At 45.4% G+C, this 16,116-nt stretch overlaps 1 protein-coding gene and 1 long non-coding RNA gene across 2 annotated transcripts in view; both read right to left on the reverse strand.

Moving 5' to 3' along the window:
• Nucleotides 1-2,271: 2,271 nt before the first annotated feature.
• LOC103597113 lies at nt 2,272-4,917 on the reverse strand. Its single transcript, XR_551087.1, has 2 exons — nt 3,900-4,917; nt 2,272-3,734 (listed from the first exon to the last, which is right to left on the reverse strand). It is a non-coding gene; the product is annotated as an uncharacterized LOC103597113 (long non-coding RNA).
• Nucleotides 4,918-5,166: 249 nt separating this feature from the next.
• Nucleotides 5,167-16,116, reverse strand: part of ARHGEF37 (Rho guanine nucleotide exchange factor (GEF) 37) — a 40,001-nt gene continuing 29,051 nt past the window's right edge. Inside the window, exons 9-12 of the mRNA XM_008580909.1 lie at nt 11,680-11,808; nt 8,776-8,971; nt 7,013-7,167; nt 5,167-5,500 (exon numbers count right to left, since the gene is read on the reverse strand). Of these exons, the coding sequence (XP_008579131.1) occupies nt 5,291-5,500; nt 7,013-7,167; nt 8,776-8,971; nt 11,680-11,808 (690 nt within the window). The 3' untranslated portion in view covers nt 5,167-5,290. The remainder of the gene's footprint in view (nt 5,501-7,012; nt 7,168-8,775; nt 8,972-11,679; nt 11,809-16,116) is intronic.

The following is a 16,116-nucleotide window of genomic DNA, read 5'->3' on the forward strand; positions in this document are numbered from 1 at the left end:
TTAACAGTAGCCCCTAGCCTGGGGAGTGTAGGGAAGAGGCAGTGTTATTCATGTCTGGGATATGGGGTTAACCTGACAGAAATTGCAAACATAGCCAGGCCTGACCAATGGGACCTGGGACCAGAAGTTTTTTAGACTGAATGTGCATAGTCTGGTCCAATGCAGTCTCCACCTTTCCCTAATGTCTTTCACCTGGCCCCTCTTCTCATTTGCACCACCTGTTCAGCATCAGGGCATTTCAGTTTATGCCCAAAGGTGCTTCTCAGCCCTCCCTCAGCTGACTGGAAGAGACCTGCTGCCACCTGGTGGTCACAAATCACATGTTCCATCAATGCACACCGGTGGTGCTCCTGATGCCATTCACCACCATCCACACTGATCCTCTCATTTAATCCTCTCACCCACCCTATGAGAATAGACATTGTTGTACCCATTTTACAGCTGGGAAATCAGAAAAAGATAAGCTCAGAAATTACCAATTAGAAAACAAATGAGCAAGGTTAAGTGAATAGATTGTTCAGGATCCCAGCTCCCATGATGCTGCCAGGAGTGGAATCCAGCTCTTTCCTTACCCACAGTCCAGGGTATTTTAGGCTCTGCCCTGTCATGACAGACCCAACATGACTCTTCCATGCTGGAAGTTTGGTCCTCACTGAGGGAGCCAGGGATCCCCTGAGATAAGCCAGAACTCTGCAATAAGTACTTTTGGGGATGAGTGGGGTAGATAGGGCAGGCTGGGGCCCTGCCCAAACTTCTTCACATACGGAAACCATGATAAATGCATTTGCTACTTGCCTATGGTCGAGCAGGCCTCAGCCTCAGGTTATCTAAGACCAAGTGCTGGGCACTTTTCATGCCCATGCTGCCTCCCCAGGCCTGAGAAGGCCTCTCTGTCTTTTTTGCTTTCTCCAAACCTTAACCCACAAGGCTGAGCACCTGCTCACCCCTCTCCTCCAGGAAGACTTCCCTGATCACCTCAGCCCTCCCAAGTCTCTGCCTTGTCTGAGCACCTATAAGCCTGGTCCATAGCACCCCTCCGAGGCTGAGGTCATCCTTCCCTCTAGAGCCTGATGCTTGTATGTCGAGTCTCTCTAGGCAGCCAGGAGATTCCCTGAAGGCAGGGTTTTGGTGTTCCCATCCCTTCTGTGATGTTTATCTAAGCAATACATATTGAACATCTATTTCTTGAGGCACGTGACAGAGCCTTAAGGAGATTCTGGGATGAATCAGAGCTTCCTACCCTCTTGGAGCATGTAGTCGCCTGTGGACACAACAGGCACACAACCAGGCCTAATGATCTTCCTAAAATACGACTTTGAGCATGTCACTCCTCTGCTTCAAGCCCTTTAGTGGCTCCCCACTGCCCTCAGAATAAAATCCAGGACTCTTTAAAATGTTTACCTCTCTAACTCATCTATCGCTGCACCTGCCAGCACCTCTGCATATGAGGTGCCATGGGCTGAATGTCCCTCAAAAGTACAAGTGTTAGAAATGACCCCCAATGTAACAGTGGTAAGAGAGTGGAAAGTCCAGTTACGGTAATCTAAAGGTAGGATCTTTAAGAGGTGATTGGATCCTGAGGACTGTCCTCATGAATGGATTAATCCATTGTTGGTTTAATGAGTGGCCCTGGGCGCAGCTCTGATGGCTTTATGACAAGAGCAAGTGGGAAGGTGAGCTGTCTCTTGCTTAGCTCATTCTCACCATGTGACATGCTGCATTGCTACCAAGGAAAAGGCCCTCACAGGTGTGTTCCCTGGACTTTAGACTTCCAGGCTCCAAAACTGTAAGAAATAAGTTTAATTTCTTTATAAATTACCCAGTTTCAGCTTCTGTTGTTAGAAGCAACGGAAATAGATGAATACACAAGAGTCCTTCAAAAAGTTCATGGAAAGATTTGTATTATCTTTTAATTTTATTTTTCCATGAGTTTTTCAAAGTACCCTAGTACACCCTCTGTTCTAGCTTTATAGCATCTCAGCTTCCTGACATGCTGAGCTTGCTGCCAACTGGGCTTTTCGCATGAGCCCTCCTGGACACCTTCACCTAACCCCAGTCACCTCCTGGGCCTCAGCCTGGGGATCACTTCTTCTAGGAAGCCTTCCTTGGCCACTACGTCTGAAGGCACCAAGGTTGTACAGTAGACACTCATTAAATGAACACATGAATGAACAAGGTGCCATTTTTATATACAGCATGTGTCCAGCGAACAACTGTCACGCTGAGGCATCTGACTATCCAGTGGCTAGAGTCGCACACATTCCAGAGACATTTTCATCTTTGAAGTCCTTTATTCCCAGCAGTTTACATGAGTTACTCACTGAGCTAGCACTTGTCATATTAACCAAGAATTCATTCATTTTTCCTTTGATATAGTAATCTTGTCCTCATGTCCAAAATTGAGTTCAGGCCCAAAGGGTTGAAGAGGTCTCATTCTACCACAGGAAGCAAGGGGTGCCCTTGTGAATTAGTCTTCAACTCCTAGAAGTCTTGTTAGATTGTTAGATTCATAGGCAAATAGCTAGTTTAGTATGAGACAACCCAATACGTAAATAAATAAGACACAGTGCAAAAGTTGTAGGGAGGGGGAAAGGCACATTACAGAGTTCGCTAGAGAGAGTACAGGCCATTCTCCGCCTTCCCAATATGCATTTGCCTACCCTTCAGTGACTTTTAATCTTATGCCTGGTCTATGAAAAACCATAACCCACATGCTACTGAATACACTTTTATATTCCCTTCAGGAGATATACTTGGTTCCAAGTATATTTCATTTTTCTCCCTTATACCTATAAGAACATCCAATTTTGTTCAGGTCCCTTCTAATGGCACTTAATAAATATACATTCTGGGACCTAACAGAACAGGCTGTCCTATTTCAAACTGCCTCTGAAGCTGCCTGTTTGAAATAGCTGGTACAAAGCTCAGATGGGGCACATCCTAGCTGACAGCTCACAGCCATCTCTGACCCCAGGTCTACCTGCCCACCACTGTGTGTCTAGGGTGGAAGTCCTCAACCCTAGCTACACAGTAGAGGCACCTGGGGAACTTTCTGAATTCTCGATGCCCAGGCCACACCCCAGACCAATTACATCAGACTCTGGGTGGGATCCTGGCTTCCATCATAGTTTAAATCTGCACAGGCAACCCCGGCGAGCAGCCACGTTGAGAGCCCCTGAGCTAGAGACCCAGCACACAATAGGCTCTCTGTAAATACATGTGGATTTCCTATCTTATTATCTGTTGTCCTAAGTTTCCTATTTTTACTCAGAGATCTGAGCAGGAAAGAGAAAGGAGAATGAGACGAGAGCATCTTGTAAAGTGAATTTGGTGCTGGGAAGGGGATGGTGGGACTGAGTTTCTCTTGCATTATGCAGTGTCTTCATGCTTCAGCATGCCCAGAGGAGGCGAGTTAAAGACTGTCTGATACAAACATATTTATATTTCTTAAAGCCCTTCAAAAACCAGAGCTAACAGTTTTAGGCACTAGAGTTAAAACACAGAGACGTTCTTGGAAATAAATCTAATCTGCCACCCGTTTTACATCTGTAACTTGAGTTGGTTCCAAACTTCTAAAGTTGTGTGAACGTCACACTCGATCACATTTTTCCCTTTCTGTGAATCTTCCGATTCATCTCGGCCCAAAGAAACTAGAGATGATGACCTGGCAGCGACTGCACCTGACATGGCCCCAGTGGGGCAGTCTTCCTTGCACAGGAACTGCTCTGGACAGCCTCCTAAAGTTGTGTGAACGTCACACTGGATCACATTTTTCCCTTTCTGTGAATCTTCCGATTCATCTCGGCCCAAAGAAACTAGAGATGATGACCTGGCAGCGACCGCACCTGACATGGCCCCAGTGGGGCAGTCTTCCTTGCACAGGAACTGCTCTGGACAGCCTCCACTTTCTGGAGTCTAGAAAGGGATGACTCACTACCTGGAATGTAGGATTGAGAAGGACCCTGAGATAGATCCCGGGTTTATGAGAAAGGAAGGATGCCATGTTGTTTACCTGCACCTGCTGCCATGGGCCTGGGAGTGTGGCATGGCGGTGACAGTGCTTCCTTTGCCAGCCTGAGCCAGCGACTCTGGGGCCATCCTGAGACCACGGGTCATACTGACGTTTGTATCACACTTCACAGTTTACAAAGAGCTTCCACATCCTCAGCCTCCTGTCATTCTTTCCACAGCCCTGTGAGGTCTTTTTGGACAGGAAAACTGAGGTTGTGTCCTATGTCTGAGGTTCCACAGCCAACTGACATCATGTCCACTGCTGCCTCCAGGACCTCAGAGGTAATCTGAAACAACTGGGGTTTTCCCTTGGCACCTCCTTCTGTCCAGAGAGAGGAAACCAAGCCATTAGTTAACCTTTCCCACCCACCAAGCCTTTAGTCGCCTACTTCACAGAGTTTCCTCCAGGATTTACATGCCCCTTTGTCCCCTAGTCCAGAGAAAACAGCAGCAGGTACAACCACTGCCAACAGCCACCCACACCCCACCTAACACACTGTCAAAACCCCCTCTTCCCTGGAACAGCCTCAGAATTTGTCTACACACATTCCAGAACTGTGATCCGGTCTCACTTACTCCCAGGCCCAGTCAAGAGTCTCCTGGGAACCTCTTCACTGCAACACAAACCCACAACTCCCCCACTTGAGAGGCCCAGTGGTTCACTGCCCGAGATAACTCAGCTCCCAGTGTGGAGAAATAAAAGATGACCGGTCAGCTATGGTGTCTTCTGATATCACATATAGGAAGTGAACTGTCAGGCCAGGCAGTTCTGGACTTCTTCAGCACCCTGTGCCTGGAACCACACAGCAACAGGTAACATTCACCTGGGTTGACCCACTCCCTCGGGCAGGCCCAAACAGCCATAAGCTATGGCAAGTCCTGGCCAATCAGCTGTGACCTGCTGTCCAGGGTATTCAGTTGGAATGACTTCTTTATGCAGACATAAAGCGCCCACCCATACCAGGAACTCTGCAAGGACCAGCCACGCCTCTGGCTACCTCCTGGGTGCCCCTCACACACCCTGTACTGATCTTCTCTGCCTTTTCTTTGCTTCTTTTTCCTCCAGGGTCACAGCCTCTCTAAGCCTCCCCCATCCCTTAGAGCCCACCCATACCAGGAACTCTGCAAGGACCAGCCACGCCTCTGGCTACCTCCTGGGTGCCCCTCACACACCCTGTACTGATCTTCTCTACCTTTTCTTTGCTTCTTTTTCCTCCAGGGTCACAGCCTCTCTAAGCCTCCCCCATCCCTTAGCAACATGAACCTCACGTAGGGCACCCTAAGAGGGCACACTCCAGCCCCATGGCGCTGGGCTTGGGGCCCTGGCCAGGAAGCTGGAAGGCACATATCCCCTCTGTCCGTTCACTTCCACCAGGCTCCATTCTGGGTTCCCCTTCTTGTCCTGGGCCTCCACAATGGTCACGGGCTGTCCGGCCTGCAGACTTACTTCATGGCTGCTTCTGGCCACAAAGGGGTATGCTGCTACCACCTGAAACACATGGGGAGCCACCCAAGAATGGTCAGGGCAGGAAGATAGACAAACCCAACCCAGAGAGGCTGTCTATGCTGTTCTCAAAGCTGCAGCAGTGGGCACCTCTGAGAGCAGCTCCATTCACAAAGGTTTGCGTGCCCACCCCAGCTCTAACACCCCATCCAGGCCTCACAACCACCCCACTGAGCTTCCTCCCCCCTCAAGGACTCCGACCTTGCAAAGCTAAATCCTTCCATGGCTTCTCATCACTTTCTTTTTTTTTTTTGAGACATAGTTCACCGACCATAACATTCACCCTTTCAAAATGTATAGTTCCATGTTTTTAGCATGTTCACTCATTGTTTTAACATGTGCAATCATCACCACCATCTAAACCAGAACATTATCATCACCCCAGAAAGAAACCCCATACCATTTTAACAGTCACTTCCCATTCGCCCGACCCTCAGCCTCTGCCAACCACTAATCTACTTTCTGTCTTTATGGATTTGCCTATTCTGGACTTTTCAAATAAATGCAATCAAACAATATGTGGCCTTTTGTGACTGGTTTCTTTCACTTAGCATTATGTGTTCAAGGCTCATCGTGCTACAACGTGTATCAGTACCCAATTCCTTTTTATGGCTGAATAACAGTCCACGGTACAGCTACACCACATTTTATGTATCTGTTCATGGTGATGGACATTTGGGTTGTTTCTACTTTTCGTTCTTAGTTATAACGCTGCCGTGGATATGCACGTACACGTTTCCCATTGCTTTTTAGAGACAGACTGACGCCTTCACCATGGCCACACAGTGCTGCTGGCCTGTCCCTGCTCACTTCTGCAGCAGCACCTCACTCTGCTCTGCTCCTCTCTCTTCCCCGGCCACCCCAACTCATCAGTTCCTCATACACCCCCCGCCTCTGCCGTCACTGGGTCCTCGCATGCGCTGTGCATGCTTTCCAGAGAGTTCTTCCCATCTCTTCCCCAGCATACCCGCTTTATCTAATTAATTCCTACTCAGCCTTCCTATCTGAGAAAAGGCATCATTCTTCTCAGAAAAACCTCTCTTGGGCCACTCTACGCCTAGGGCTCTGGCACTTATCATTGCTATTCATTTTACAGTTATTCATGCAATTATTTAATTAATCAGTTTTTTCCACACCCAGATTATAAGTTTGAGAAAGGCAAGGACCGTGATTTACTTTTGTTCTCATCACATCTATCACCTAGCACAGTGCCTGACAAATATTGAATGAAAAAATGAATGAATGAACCCCACCTACCCTGCTGATGGGGCACAAGGAGTCAGGTCTCTGTTGATGTGGAGGGGGCAGGAGGCCCCTTTTCAGCTCCCACTCCTGACCAGGACACCGGTGTGGCCACTGATCAGGGCCCAAGCCTCACTGGGGGTGGGGTGGGGGCCTCCAGATAGGAGGAACATAGACTTTGACAGAGGGGGAAAGCCTAAGCCCCAGTCCCGATGGCTGAGGGGAGGCAAGTCCCCAGCCCTCTCCCACACTCACCTGGGTCATGGTGGGGATGGGGGCAGGGGCTGGGGTGGGTGCCAGCGTTAGGTGCTGGGAGACGCTGTGCAGCCCAGCCTGCCCTCTGATTTTCTCCTCAGTGGGGACGACATGGTACAGCTGTAGCTTCCCGGCTGGCACATACCCTCGGTGTCCTACGGGACATGCAGAAGATTATCTGGCTGCGGCCTCCTTCCCATCCCTTTTGGTGGTGGAGAAAGCCAATGGGTGGGAATGTCTCCAACAGTTTCTCAGCACTCATGAGGACAAGAAAAGGCCATCTGGGACCACCCCGCCCTCACTCACTGTCTGTAGCTTCTGCTTGCACACCCCAGTGACAGGGGGCTCATTCCTCCCTGGGCAGCCCACTCTATTTGAACAGCTCTGATGGAGATAAAAAGTTCTTCCTTGGATTGGTGTGAAAACTGCTTTCCTGGTGCTGGCACCACTGGCCCCATGGCCTCTAGGGCCACCCAGAGCAAGGCTGCTTCCCCTCCAGGACTGCCTTCCCCAGGGGGCAGAGATTGCCTTCCTCGTCTCGAAGTGACCCCAGTTCCTTCTCGCTGAGCAGCTGCCCCAGTGCTGTTCTAGGAGCTATCATTAGGAATGGCTATCACCTTCCAAGGGCATGCTCGGTGCCAGAACTGGCATTTGATTATCTAGTTTTCACATCAACTCTTGAGGTCGGTTTCCATTTTATGTTGAGCCAGCCAAGCTCACAGAGGCTCTGTAACTTCCCTGAGATCACATAGTGAAGTGGCAGATTTGGGATCCAAATCCAATCCTCCTGGCCCCAGAAGCCTCACTTCAGTATCCATTCCATTGTTTCCCAGCTGAAGTCAGGAGTGTGCTCTTTTGTGATTGCTGTCTAATTTGTACTACTTTCTTTCTTTCTTTTTTTTTTTAAAGATGACCGGTAAAGGGATCTCAACCCTTGACTTGGTGTTGTCAGCCCCCCCCCACCCCACGCTCTCCCAAGTGAGCCACGGGCTGGCCTTTGTACTACTTTCTTAATTATTTTAATTGACTCACTTTTTAAAACTTGGTCTCATACTATAACAATAATATGAATAAAAATCATGGGCTGATAGACTAATTATATTTTTAATACACATTAAAACATTTAAATAACAATTATAATAAGCTGTCTGCAGGGGGGACAAACTGTCTGTGGGTCCCCTAACAATAATCCTGTGCACCCCTCATCTTCTGGGTCACACACCCCTCTTTGGAAGACTCTCCGCTGGGCCATCTGATCCCAGGTTCACGGTGCCATTTGCTCCAGCTCAATTGCACTGGGGCACCCAGGCCTGAGCTCCAAGGCCATGACCAGTGCAGAGGGGGCAGGGTAACCACGTCCCTCATTCTGGACATGAGATCTTCATAATTGTGGCCAGCATCCAAGCACCCCTTCTTTGTGCACATCACCGTCTTTCAGGGTGGTGCGGAAGTTCTCAGCATATATCTCTGTCTACCCTAATAGTCTGTGAGGTGCCCAAGGAAGGGCCTTATCTTACTTGTACACATCGAGCTTGATGATGGACATCGCAATGAAAGACTGAGTTCCTCTTTTTGGCATTTCGTGCACCACTGAGTCTCGGTAGGCTGGCTGTGTCACAAGCCCTGCATTTGTCACCTGTACTCATTCCCACGCTGGATTTGCACAGCCCAACTTTGGCCCACAGGAGTGCCCATGTCACCCCACTGGCATTGTTGGGTGGTTTTCCCAGAAGAAAAGGAAGGGCCCACAGGGACCCACGTACCCCCAGTGTCCACCAGCCAGCGGCTGCTGTTGCCCTTGGTGTCCTTGTTGTGAAGGAGGGCCACTATTTGGCCCCGCGGCAGTGTCAGGTCCAGAGTCCCAGTCCCGCTGACGTTACTCGTCACCTGGTACAGCTTCCCGGGGCCATACCTGCTCAGGAGAGACTGCACCTGGCGTTCAGACCCTGGAAGGAGTGGCTGGGAGAGGAGGGACACAGAGAGACACATGTGCTTAACATGTCAAAGCCACTGTTTGCCCACATACTGAGAGCCGGATCCCACCTTGCAACTACAGGGTCTATCCCGATTGGGGCAACAGTGCCCTCACTAGTAGATGGTTGGCTCTTAATATCCAAGGGCACTAATTTCTGGGATTCTCTAAAATTTTAACTCAAGTTCTGAAATTTCTCAGTCATAGACCTCCTAGGATTGGGCCCTAAATTCTTTTAATAACATAAAGCTAAGTTATCCCATGGGGACAATGCCTCGTGCAGGTCTCTCAACGCATCAGACCATGAGCTTCATGTGGGCCCCAGGCTTTATCCATCTGTCATCTTAAACAGCCAGCACAGGCTGGTGCGTGGCAGACCATCAACGTGTGGGAAAGAGGGAAGGCTACCTCTGAGTCCGCGAGTTCTCAGAGCACAAGTATTTACTGAGCACCTGCCATTGACAAGGCACTGCAGTAAGCTTTGTGAATGGCCTAGTAGAAACAGGAGAGGGTTTGCCCAGATGGAAATTGCCTTCTAGCTGCGGAGAGAGATTTGGTGGCACTTTCAGCTCATTTAAAATTCTCCTGGCATTCACTCTATTTTTCCATTCACTGCTTCCAACAAAAGTACCAATAAGAAGGGACTAAAGGGTGATTCAAGGGTGATTGTCTCCTTTTTGTAAAACCAATAAGAAAGTAAATATGTTAAGTGTAGACTATATTCTCCCCCTCAATCTCTCTCTCTCTGTATATATGTACGTATATGTCCACCATGTTCTATGGTTATTTCCGGAGGCAGGTGGTGAGGTGGGCAGAAGTGCTCTTCAGGGACATTTGGGCACAAATTCTGTCATATCCCAGCCCCAAGGGGGATGCCAAGTCAGGATTAAGATGCAGGAGAGGCCAATGTTTCTAAACAGGTCCTTAAACAGAAGCGTAGAGACAGGGTAGCTTTTGGGGGGAACAGTGGTGTTGGGGTAGGGCCGGCCCGGTGGCGCACTGCTACAGTGCGCCGCTTGGGAGTGCGGCGGCGCTCCCGCCGAGGGTTCGGATCCCACATACAGACCGGTTCCCGCTCACTGGCTGAGCGAGGGGCGGGTGCAGCACCGAGGGTTGCGATCCCGTTGCCGGTCCCGGTACGGTACGGGCGGGACACTGAGGGTTGCGGTCCGTTGCTGGACACGAAAAAAGAGACAAAAAGGAAAAAAAAAAATAGTGGTGTTGGGGTAATTTTTTCCAGAATGGTGGCACTAAAGCAAGTATAAAAGCCAGCGGTGTGGCAAGCCCTCGCCTTCTTTCTCAAGTCTGACCGGCCCCTAGAAGGTGCCCGGGGAGGGCAAGTAAACACATCACTGGAATTGCTCCACTCCTGGGGGCCACCTCACTTTCGCTGGGTTCTGTACCCTTAGCCAAATAGGTTAGGAATTTATAGGTTCATGTGTGTGTGACAGGGGTGGGAGGGTGGAAAGGGGTGCGTCTTCCAACCAGTTTGCAACATACCCTGGGATTATGGATGTTTCTGCTTGGTTTTGTTTTGTTTTGTTTTGTTTTTCTGTCTTCTAATTTTTCTACAATAAGTATGGATTGCTTTCCCAATTAAAAAAAATGTTATCTTACTGTATTTTAAGTAGAGAGAGAGAGAGACACACACATTTGAGTGGCTATTCTGTCCTTTATTTTCTGCACCCTTCCTCTTTCCCCAAATCACAGGGCCTGTGGCACATCCCAGTGAGACCTCTGCTGAGGTACAGCTCTCAGTGTGGGGTAGGAAGTGGGAACAATGTGGCCCAAGGAGGAGTCAGCCTCTCCCTTGTGGCAGACATGAGTCCCTGAAGGTCTTTGACATTCTACTCTGGCTGGGTATGAAGGCCAGCTTTATCTACCCAGCTCTGCTGAGCTCCTTTACCTGTTCTTCTGTGTCTGTGGGTCCCCTTCACCCTCCTGGGGAATCCTGGAGTTGTCTCCTGGCCCTTCACTACATATCTCACATGTGAACAAACACAGAGTTTCATTTTTCTCAAATCTAGGTTCTGTCACAGTCTGGGAACCTCTTCTCCCTACAGCTGCTTCAGTTACTTTTAAAACATAGACCACCTGGGTACACTCTTCAAGTGACTGGAAAATACCCTTTCCTTATATTTTAGAAGAAAATATTTAAAAAAATAAAAAAAGCATTTGGTCAGCCAAAGCTTTGTAAATCTTCACACAGCTAAAATAATGATCTTTGCAATTAAAAAATACCATAGCCAGAAGAAAGTTTAAATGACTTCTTATTCAAACTTTTTATTCATCTCGAATCTTGTATTGAAGCTGAGATTAGAAAGTGGTGAGGGAACAGGATACATCTTGATGAAAAATTTGAGGAAGTTCGGGTTTTTGAATATTAATGTCACTTGTCCATTCTTATGTCTCATTTCACTTGATATTAAAATGTTTGGATTTTTCTATTCTTGACCCAAGAGTTCTGTGCTGCTGTTAAGCTTACTGGTCATGAAGAGCATGCATGTATGTGGGTGTGTACCGCTCCCACCCCCACTCCCGGCCCACAGAGAGAAAGGAGAGAGGGGGACAGGAAATGTTTAGGGGTAACAGGAAACACTGGGAAAAGACAAAGGAAAGGAAAGAGGGGACTGAGCCTCACCCCGCTGGCAGGTGAAGAACTGGACAGTCTTCGGGGGGAGGAAGGGACACTTACTTGTGTGGTGGGAGGTGGCAGCACTTTCTCGAAGTTCTCTCGAAAGGAGCGAAGCTGGTTACTGCTCTGGCTTAGCGTGTCCTCCACCAGCTTCCTGAAGGCCGGCTCAGAGATGTGGCGGTGGGGCAGCTGGGTGGGACAGACACCATCAATAGAGCCTTCTCTGGGAGAGAGGGAGACCTGGCTGCCCACGCTCTAGCCCAGGTATGTTAAGATGGTCCTTTTTGTCATAGTCACCTGTTGCTTCTGTCTTTCCACTATCCTTTAACAAAGAGTCCCTCCATGGGGTCCCACAGTATTGACCATCATGATGCTCTAGTCACAGGGCTGGCAATCCTGGCATGCCTGTCTCCTATCCATAGTGACTGCTCCAAGGGATGGACTGTGGACCCCAGCAAGGCCAAGTGGAATCCTCCCTTCAGATTTATTTATTTATTTTTAATTAATGTATTTATTTTTGTAGGGTACAATGTGTTGTATCAATCAATTCATACACTGCACAGTGATTAACTTAGGGTGGATAGCATAGCTTTGTACCCATTAGCTCATCTTTTCTCCCCCTGCTACCCTCCTCCCCTCCCAATCTCTGGTAAAAGTTACTCTACTCTCTCTCTCTCTATCAGAACCACTTTTATTTATTTTTTTTATGATTCCACATGGGAGTGAGATCATGCAGTATTTTCTTTCTGTGCCTGACTTACTTAACTTAACATGATGGTTTCCAGTTCCATCCATTTTGCTGCAAACAATAGGATATCACTTCTTTTTACAGCTGAATACTATTTCATTGTGTATGTATACCACAGTTTTTTTATTCGTTTATCTGTTGATGGGCACTTGGGTTGATTTCATCCCTTGGCTATGTGTGAATAGTGTTGCGATGAACACGGGAGTGCAGGTGTCTTTTTGATATATTGATTTCATTTCCTTCGGTAGTGGGATAGCTGGGTCATAAGGTAGATCTATTTTTACTTCTCTGAGGAACCTCCATATGTTTTCCACAGTGGCTGCACCAATTTACATTCCCACCAATAATGCAGGAGAGTTCCTTTTTCTCCACATCCTTGCCAGCATTTATTTTCTGTCTTGTCGATAATAGCCATTCTAACTGGGTTGACATGATATCTCATTGTGGTTTTAATTTGCATTTCCCTGGTGATTAATGATGTTGAGCATTTTTTCATGTGTCTGTTGGCCATTTGTATGTCTTCTCTTGAGAAAAGTCTATTCAGGTCCTTTGACCATTTTTTAATTGGGTTATTTGGTTTTTTGCTGTCATTTGAGTTCCTTATATATTAGCCCCTTGTCTGATGTGTAGTTTGCAAACACTTTCTCCCATTCTGTATGTTGTCTTTTCACTTCGTTGATAGTTACCCTGGTGTGCGGAGCTTTTTAGTTTCATGTAGTCCGACTTGTGTATTTTTGCTTTTATTGCTTGTACCTTTGTAGTCTCGTTCACGAAAGAGTGCTTTCATACACCATTTCTCCTACGTTTCCTGCCAGTAGTTTCATAGTTTCAGATCTTAAATTTAAGTCTTTGATCCATTTTGAGTTGACTTTTGTGTATGGTGAGAGATGGGGGTTTACTTTCAATCTTCTGCATGTGGATATCCAGTTTTCCCAGCACTATTTACTAAAGAAGCTGTCCTTTCCCCACTGTATATTCTTGGCACGTTTGTCAAAAATCGATTGCCTATAAGTGCGTGGTTTTGTTTCTCGGTTCTCTATTCTTTTTGGTGGTTGGCTGGTATGGGGATCTGAACCTGTGAGTTTGGTGTTATAAGGCCGCACTCTAACCAAGTGTGGGCTCTCTATTCTATCCCATTGGTCTATTTGTCTGTTTTTATGCCAGTACCATGCAGTTTTGGTTACTATAGCCTTATAGTATATTTTGAAGTCAGGAAGTTTGATCCCTCCAACTTTGTTCTTTTGTTTAAGATTGCTTTAGTTATATGGGGTCTTTTGTATTTCCATACAAATTTTAAGATCATTTTTTCCATTCCTGTGAAGAATATCATTGGTATTTTGATAAGGATTGTGTTGAATGTGTAGATTGCTTTGGGTAATATGGATATTTTGATGATGTTAATTCTTTCAACCCATGAACATGGGGTATCTTTCTATTTATTTGTGTCCTCTTCAATGTTTTTTCACCAATGCTTTATAGTTTTCATTGTAGAGGCCTTTTACCACCTCCTTGGTTAAATTTATTCCTAGTACTTCATTTTTTTTTTGGTATCTATAGTGAATGGGATTACTTTCTTAATTTCTTCTTCAGCTTTTTCATTATTGGTGTATAGGAAGGCTATTTATTTTTGTGTGTTGACTTTGTATCCTGCCACTTTGCTGAATTCATTTATTAGTTCTAGTTATTTTTTGGTTGAGTCTTTAGGGTTTTCTATATATATATGATAATATCATGTGCAAATAGGGATATTTTGACTTCCTCTTTTCCAATCTGGATGTCCTTTATTGCTTTCTCTTGCCTTATTGTGATGGTTAGAGCTTCCAGTACAACTTTGAATAAGAGTGGGGAAAGAGGGCATCTTTGTCTTGTTCCAGATCTTAAAGGAAAAGCCTCCAATTTTTGTCCATTCAGTGTGATATTAGCCATGAGTTTGTCATATATTTTATTGAGTACATTCCTTCTATACTTAGTTTGTTGAGTGTTTTTTTCATGAAGGGGTGTTGGATTTTATGAAATGCTTTTCCTGCATCTATTGAAATGACCATATGTTTTTTTCCCCTTCATTCTGTTGATGTGATGCATCATGTACAGATTTGCATATGTTGAACCATACTTGCATCCCTGGGATGAATCCCACTTGATCATGGTATATGATCTTTTTAATGTGTTGCTGGATTCTGTTTGCTAGTATTTTGTTGAGGATCTTCACATCTATGTTCATTAGGGATAGTGGTCTGTAGTTTCCCTTTTTGTTGTGTCTTTTTCCAGTTTGGGTATGAGGGTAATGCTAGCTTCATAGAACGAGTTTGGAAGAATTTCTTCCTCTTCAATTTTTTGGAAGAGTTTGAGAAGAATTGACATTAGTTCTTTAGATGTTGGGTAGAATTCAGCAGTGAAGCCATCTGGTCCTGGGGTTTTCTTTGTTGAAAGACTTTTTATTACTGCTTCAATCTCATTACTTGTTATTGGTCTGTTTAGGTTTTCTAGTTCTTCATGATTCAACTTTGGTAAGTTGTATGTGTTCAAGAATTTATCCATTTCTTCTAGGTTTTCCAGTTGTTTGCATAGAGTTGTTTGTAGTAGTCTCTTATGATCCTTTGTATTTCTGTGGTATCAGTTGTAATGTTCCTTTTTTCATTTCTGATTTTATTTGAGTCTTCTCTTTTTTTCTTTGTTAGTCTAGCTAAAGGTTTATCAATTTTGTTTATCCTTTCAAAAAACCAACACTTCGTTTCATTGATATTTTGTATTATTTTTAAAATTTCTATTTCGTTTATTTCTGCTCTGATTTTTGTTATTTCTCTCCTTCTACTGATTTTGGGTTTGGTTTGTTCTTGTTTTTCTTGCTCCTTGAGAAGTAATGTTAGGTTGCTTATTTGAAGTATTTCCTCTTTTTTTGATGTAGGCACTTATCACTATAAACTTCCCTCTTAGACCTGCCTTTGCTGTATCACATAGGTTCTGGTGTGTTGTGTTTCTATTTTCATTTGTCCCCGGGAATGTTTTAATTTCCTTATCAATTTCTTCTTTGGCCCATTCATTGTTTAGGAGCATGTTGTTTAATTTCCATGTATTTGTATGGACTCCATAGTGTCCCTTTTGTTGTTCATTTCTAGTTTTATTCCATTGTTTGGACAAGGTAGTTAATATCATTTCAATTTAAAAAATTTTTTTGAGTCTTTTTTTGTGACCTAATATATGGTCTAATCTAGAGAATGTTCCATGTGCTGTTGAGAAGAATGTGTGTTCTGCAGTTGTTGAATGAAATGTTCTATATATGTCCATTAGGCACAATTGATTAATTGTAGAGATTAATTCTGATGTTTCCTGGTGAATATTCTGTCTGGATGATCTGTCTTTTGCCAAAAGTGGGGTGTTAAAATCTCCAACTATTACTGTGTTTGAGTCTATTTGTCCCAATAGTAATTGCTCTATATAACTATATAAATATATATAACTATATATTGCTGTATATAATGGTGCCCCAGAGTTGGGTGCATATATATTTAGAATTGTTATGTCCTCTTTTTGATCACTGTATCATTATATAATGACCTCCTTATCTTTTTTTTACTTTCCCTACTTGAAGTTTATTTTATCTGATATAATTACAGCTTCTCCTGCTTTTTTGGTTTCTATTTGCATGAAATATCTTTTTCCATCCCTTCACTTTCAGTCAGTATGTGTCTTTATAGATGGAGTGAGTTTATTATAGGCAGCATATTGTTGGTTCTTGTTTTATAATCCAT

Source organism: Galeopterus variegatus, unplaced genomic scaffold (assembly GCF_000696425.1).
Source record: "Galeopterus variegatus unplaced genomic scaffold, G_variegatus-3.0.2 Scaffold2203, whole genome shotgun sequence".
Classification (NCBI taxonomy): domain Eukaryota; kingdom Metazoa; phylum Chordata; class Mammalia; order Dermoptera; family Cynocephalidae; genus Galeopterus; species Galeopterus variegatus.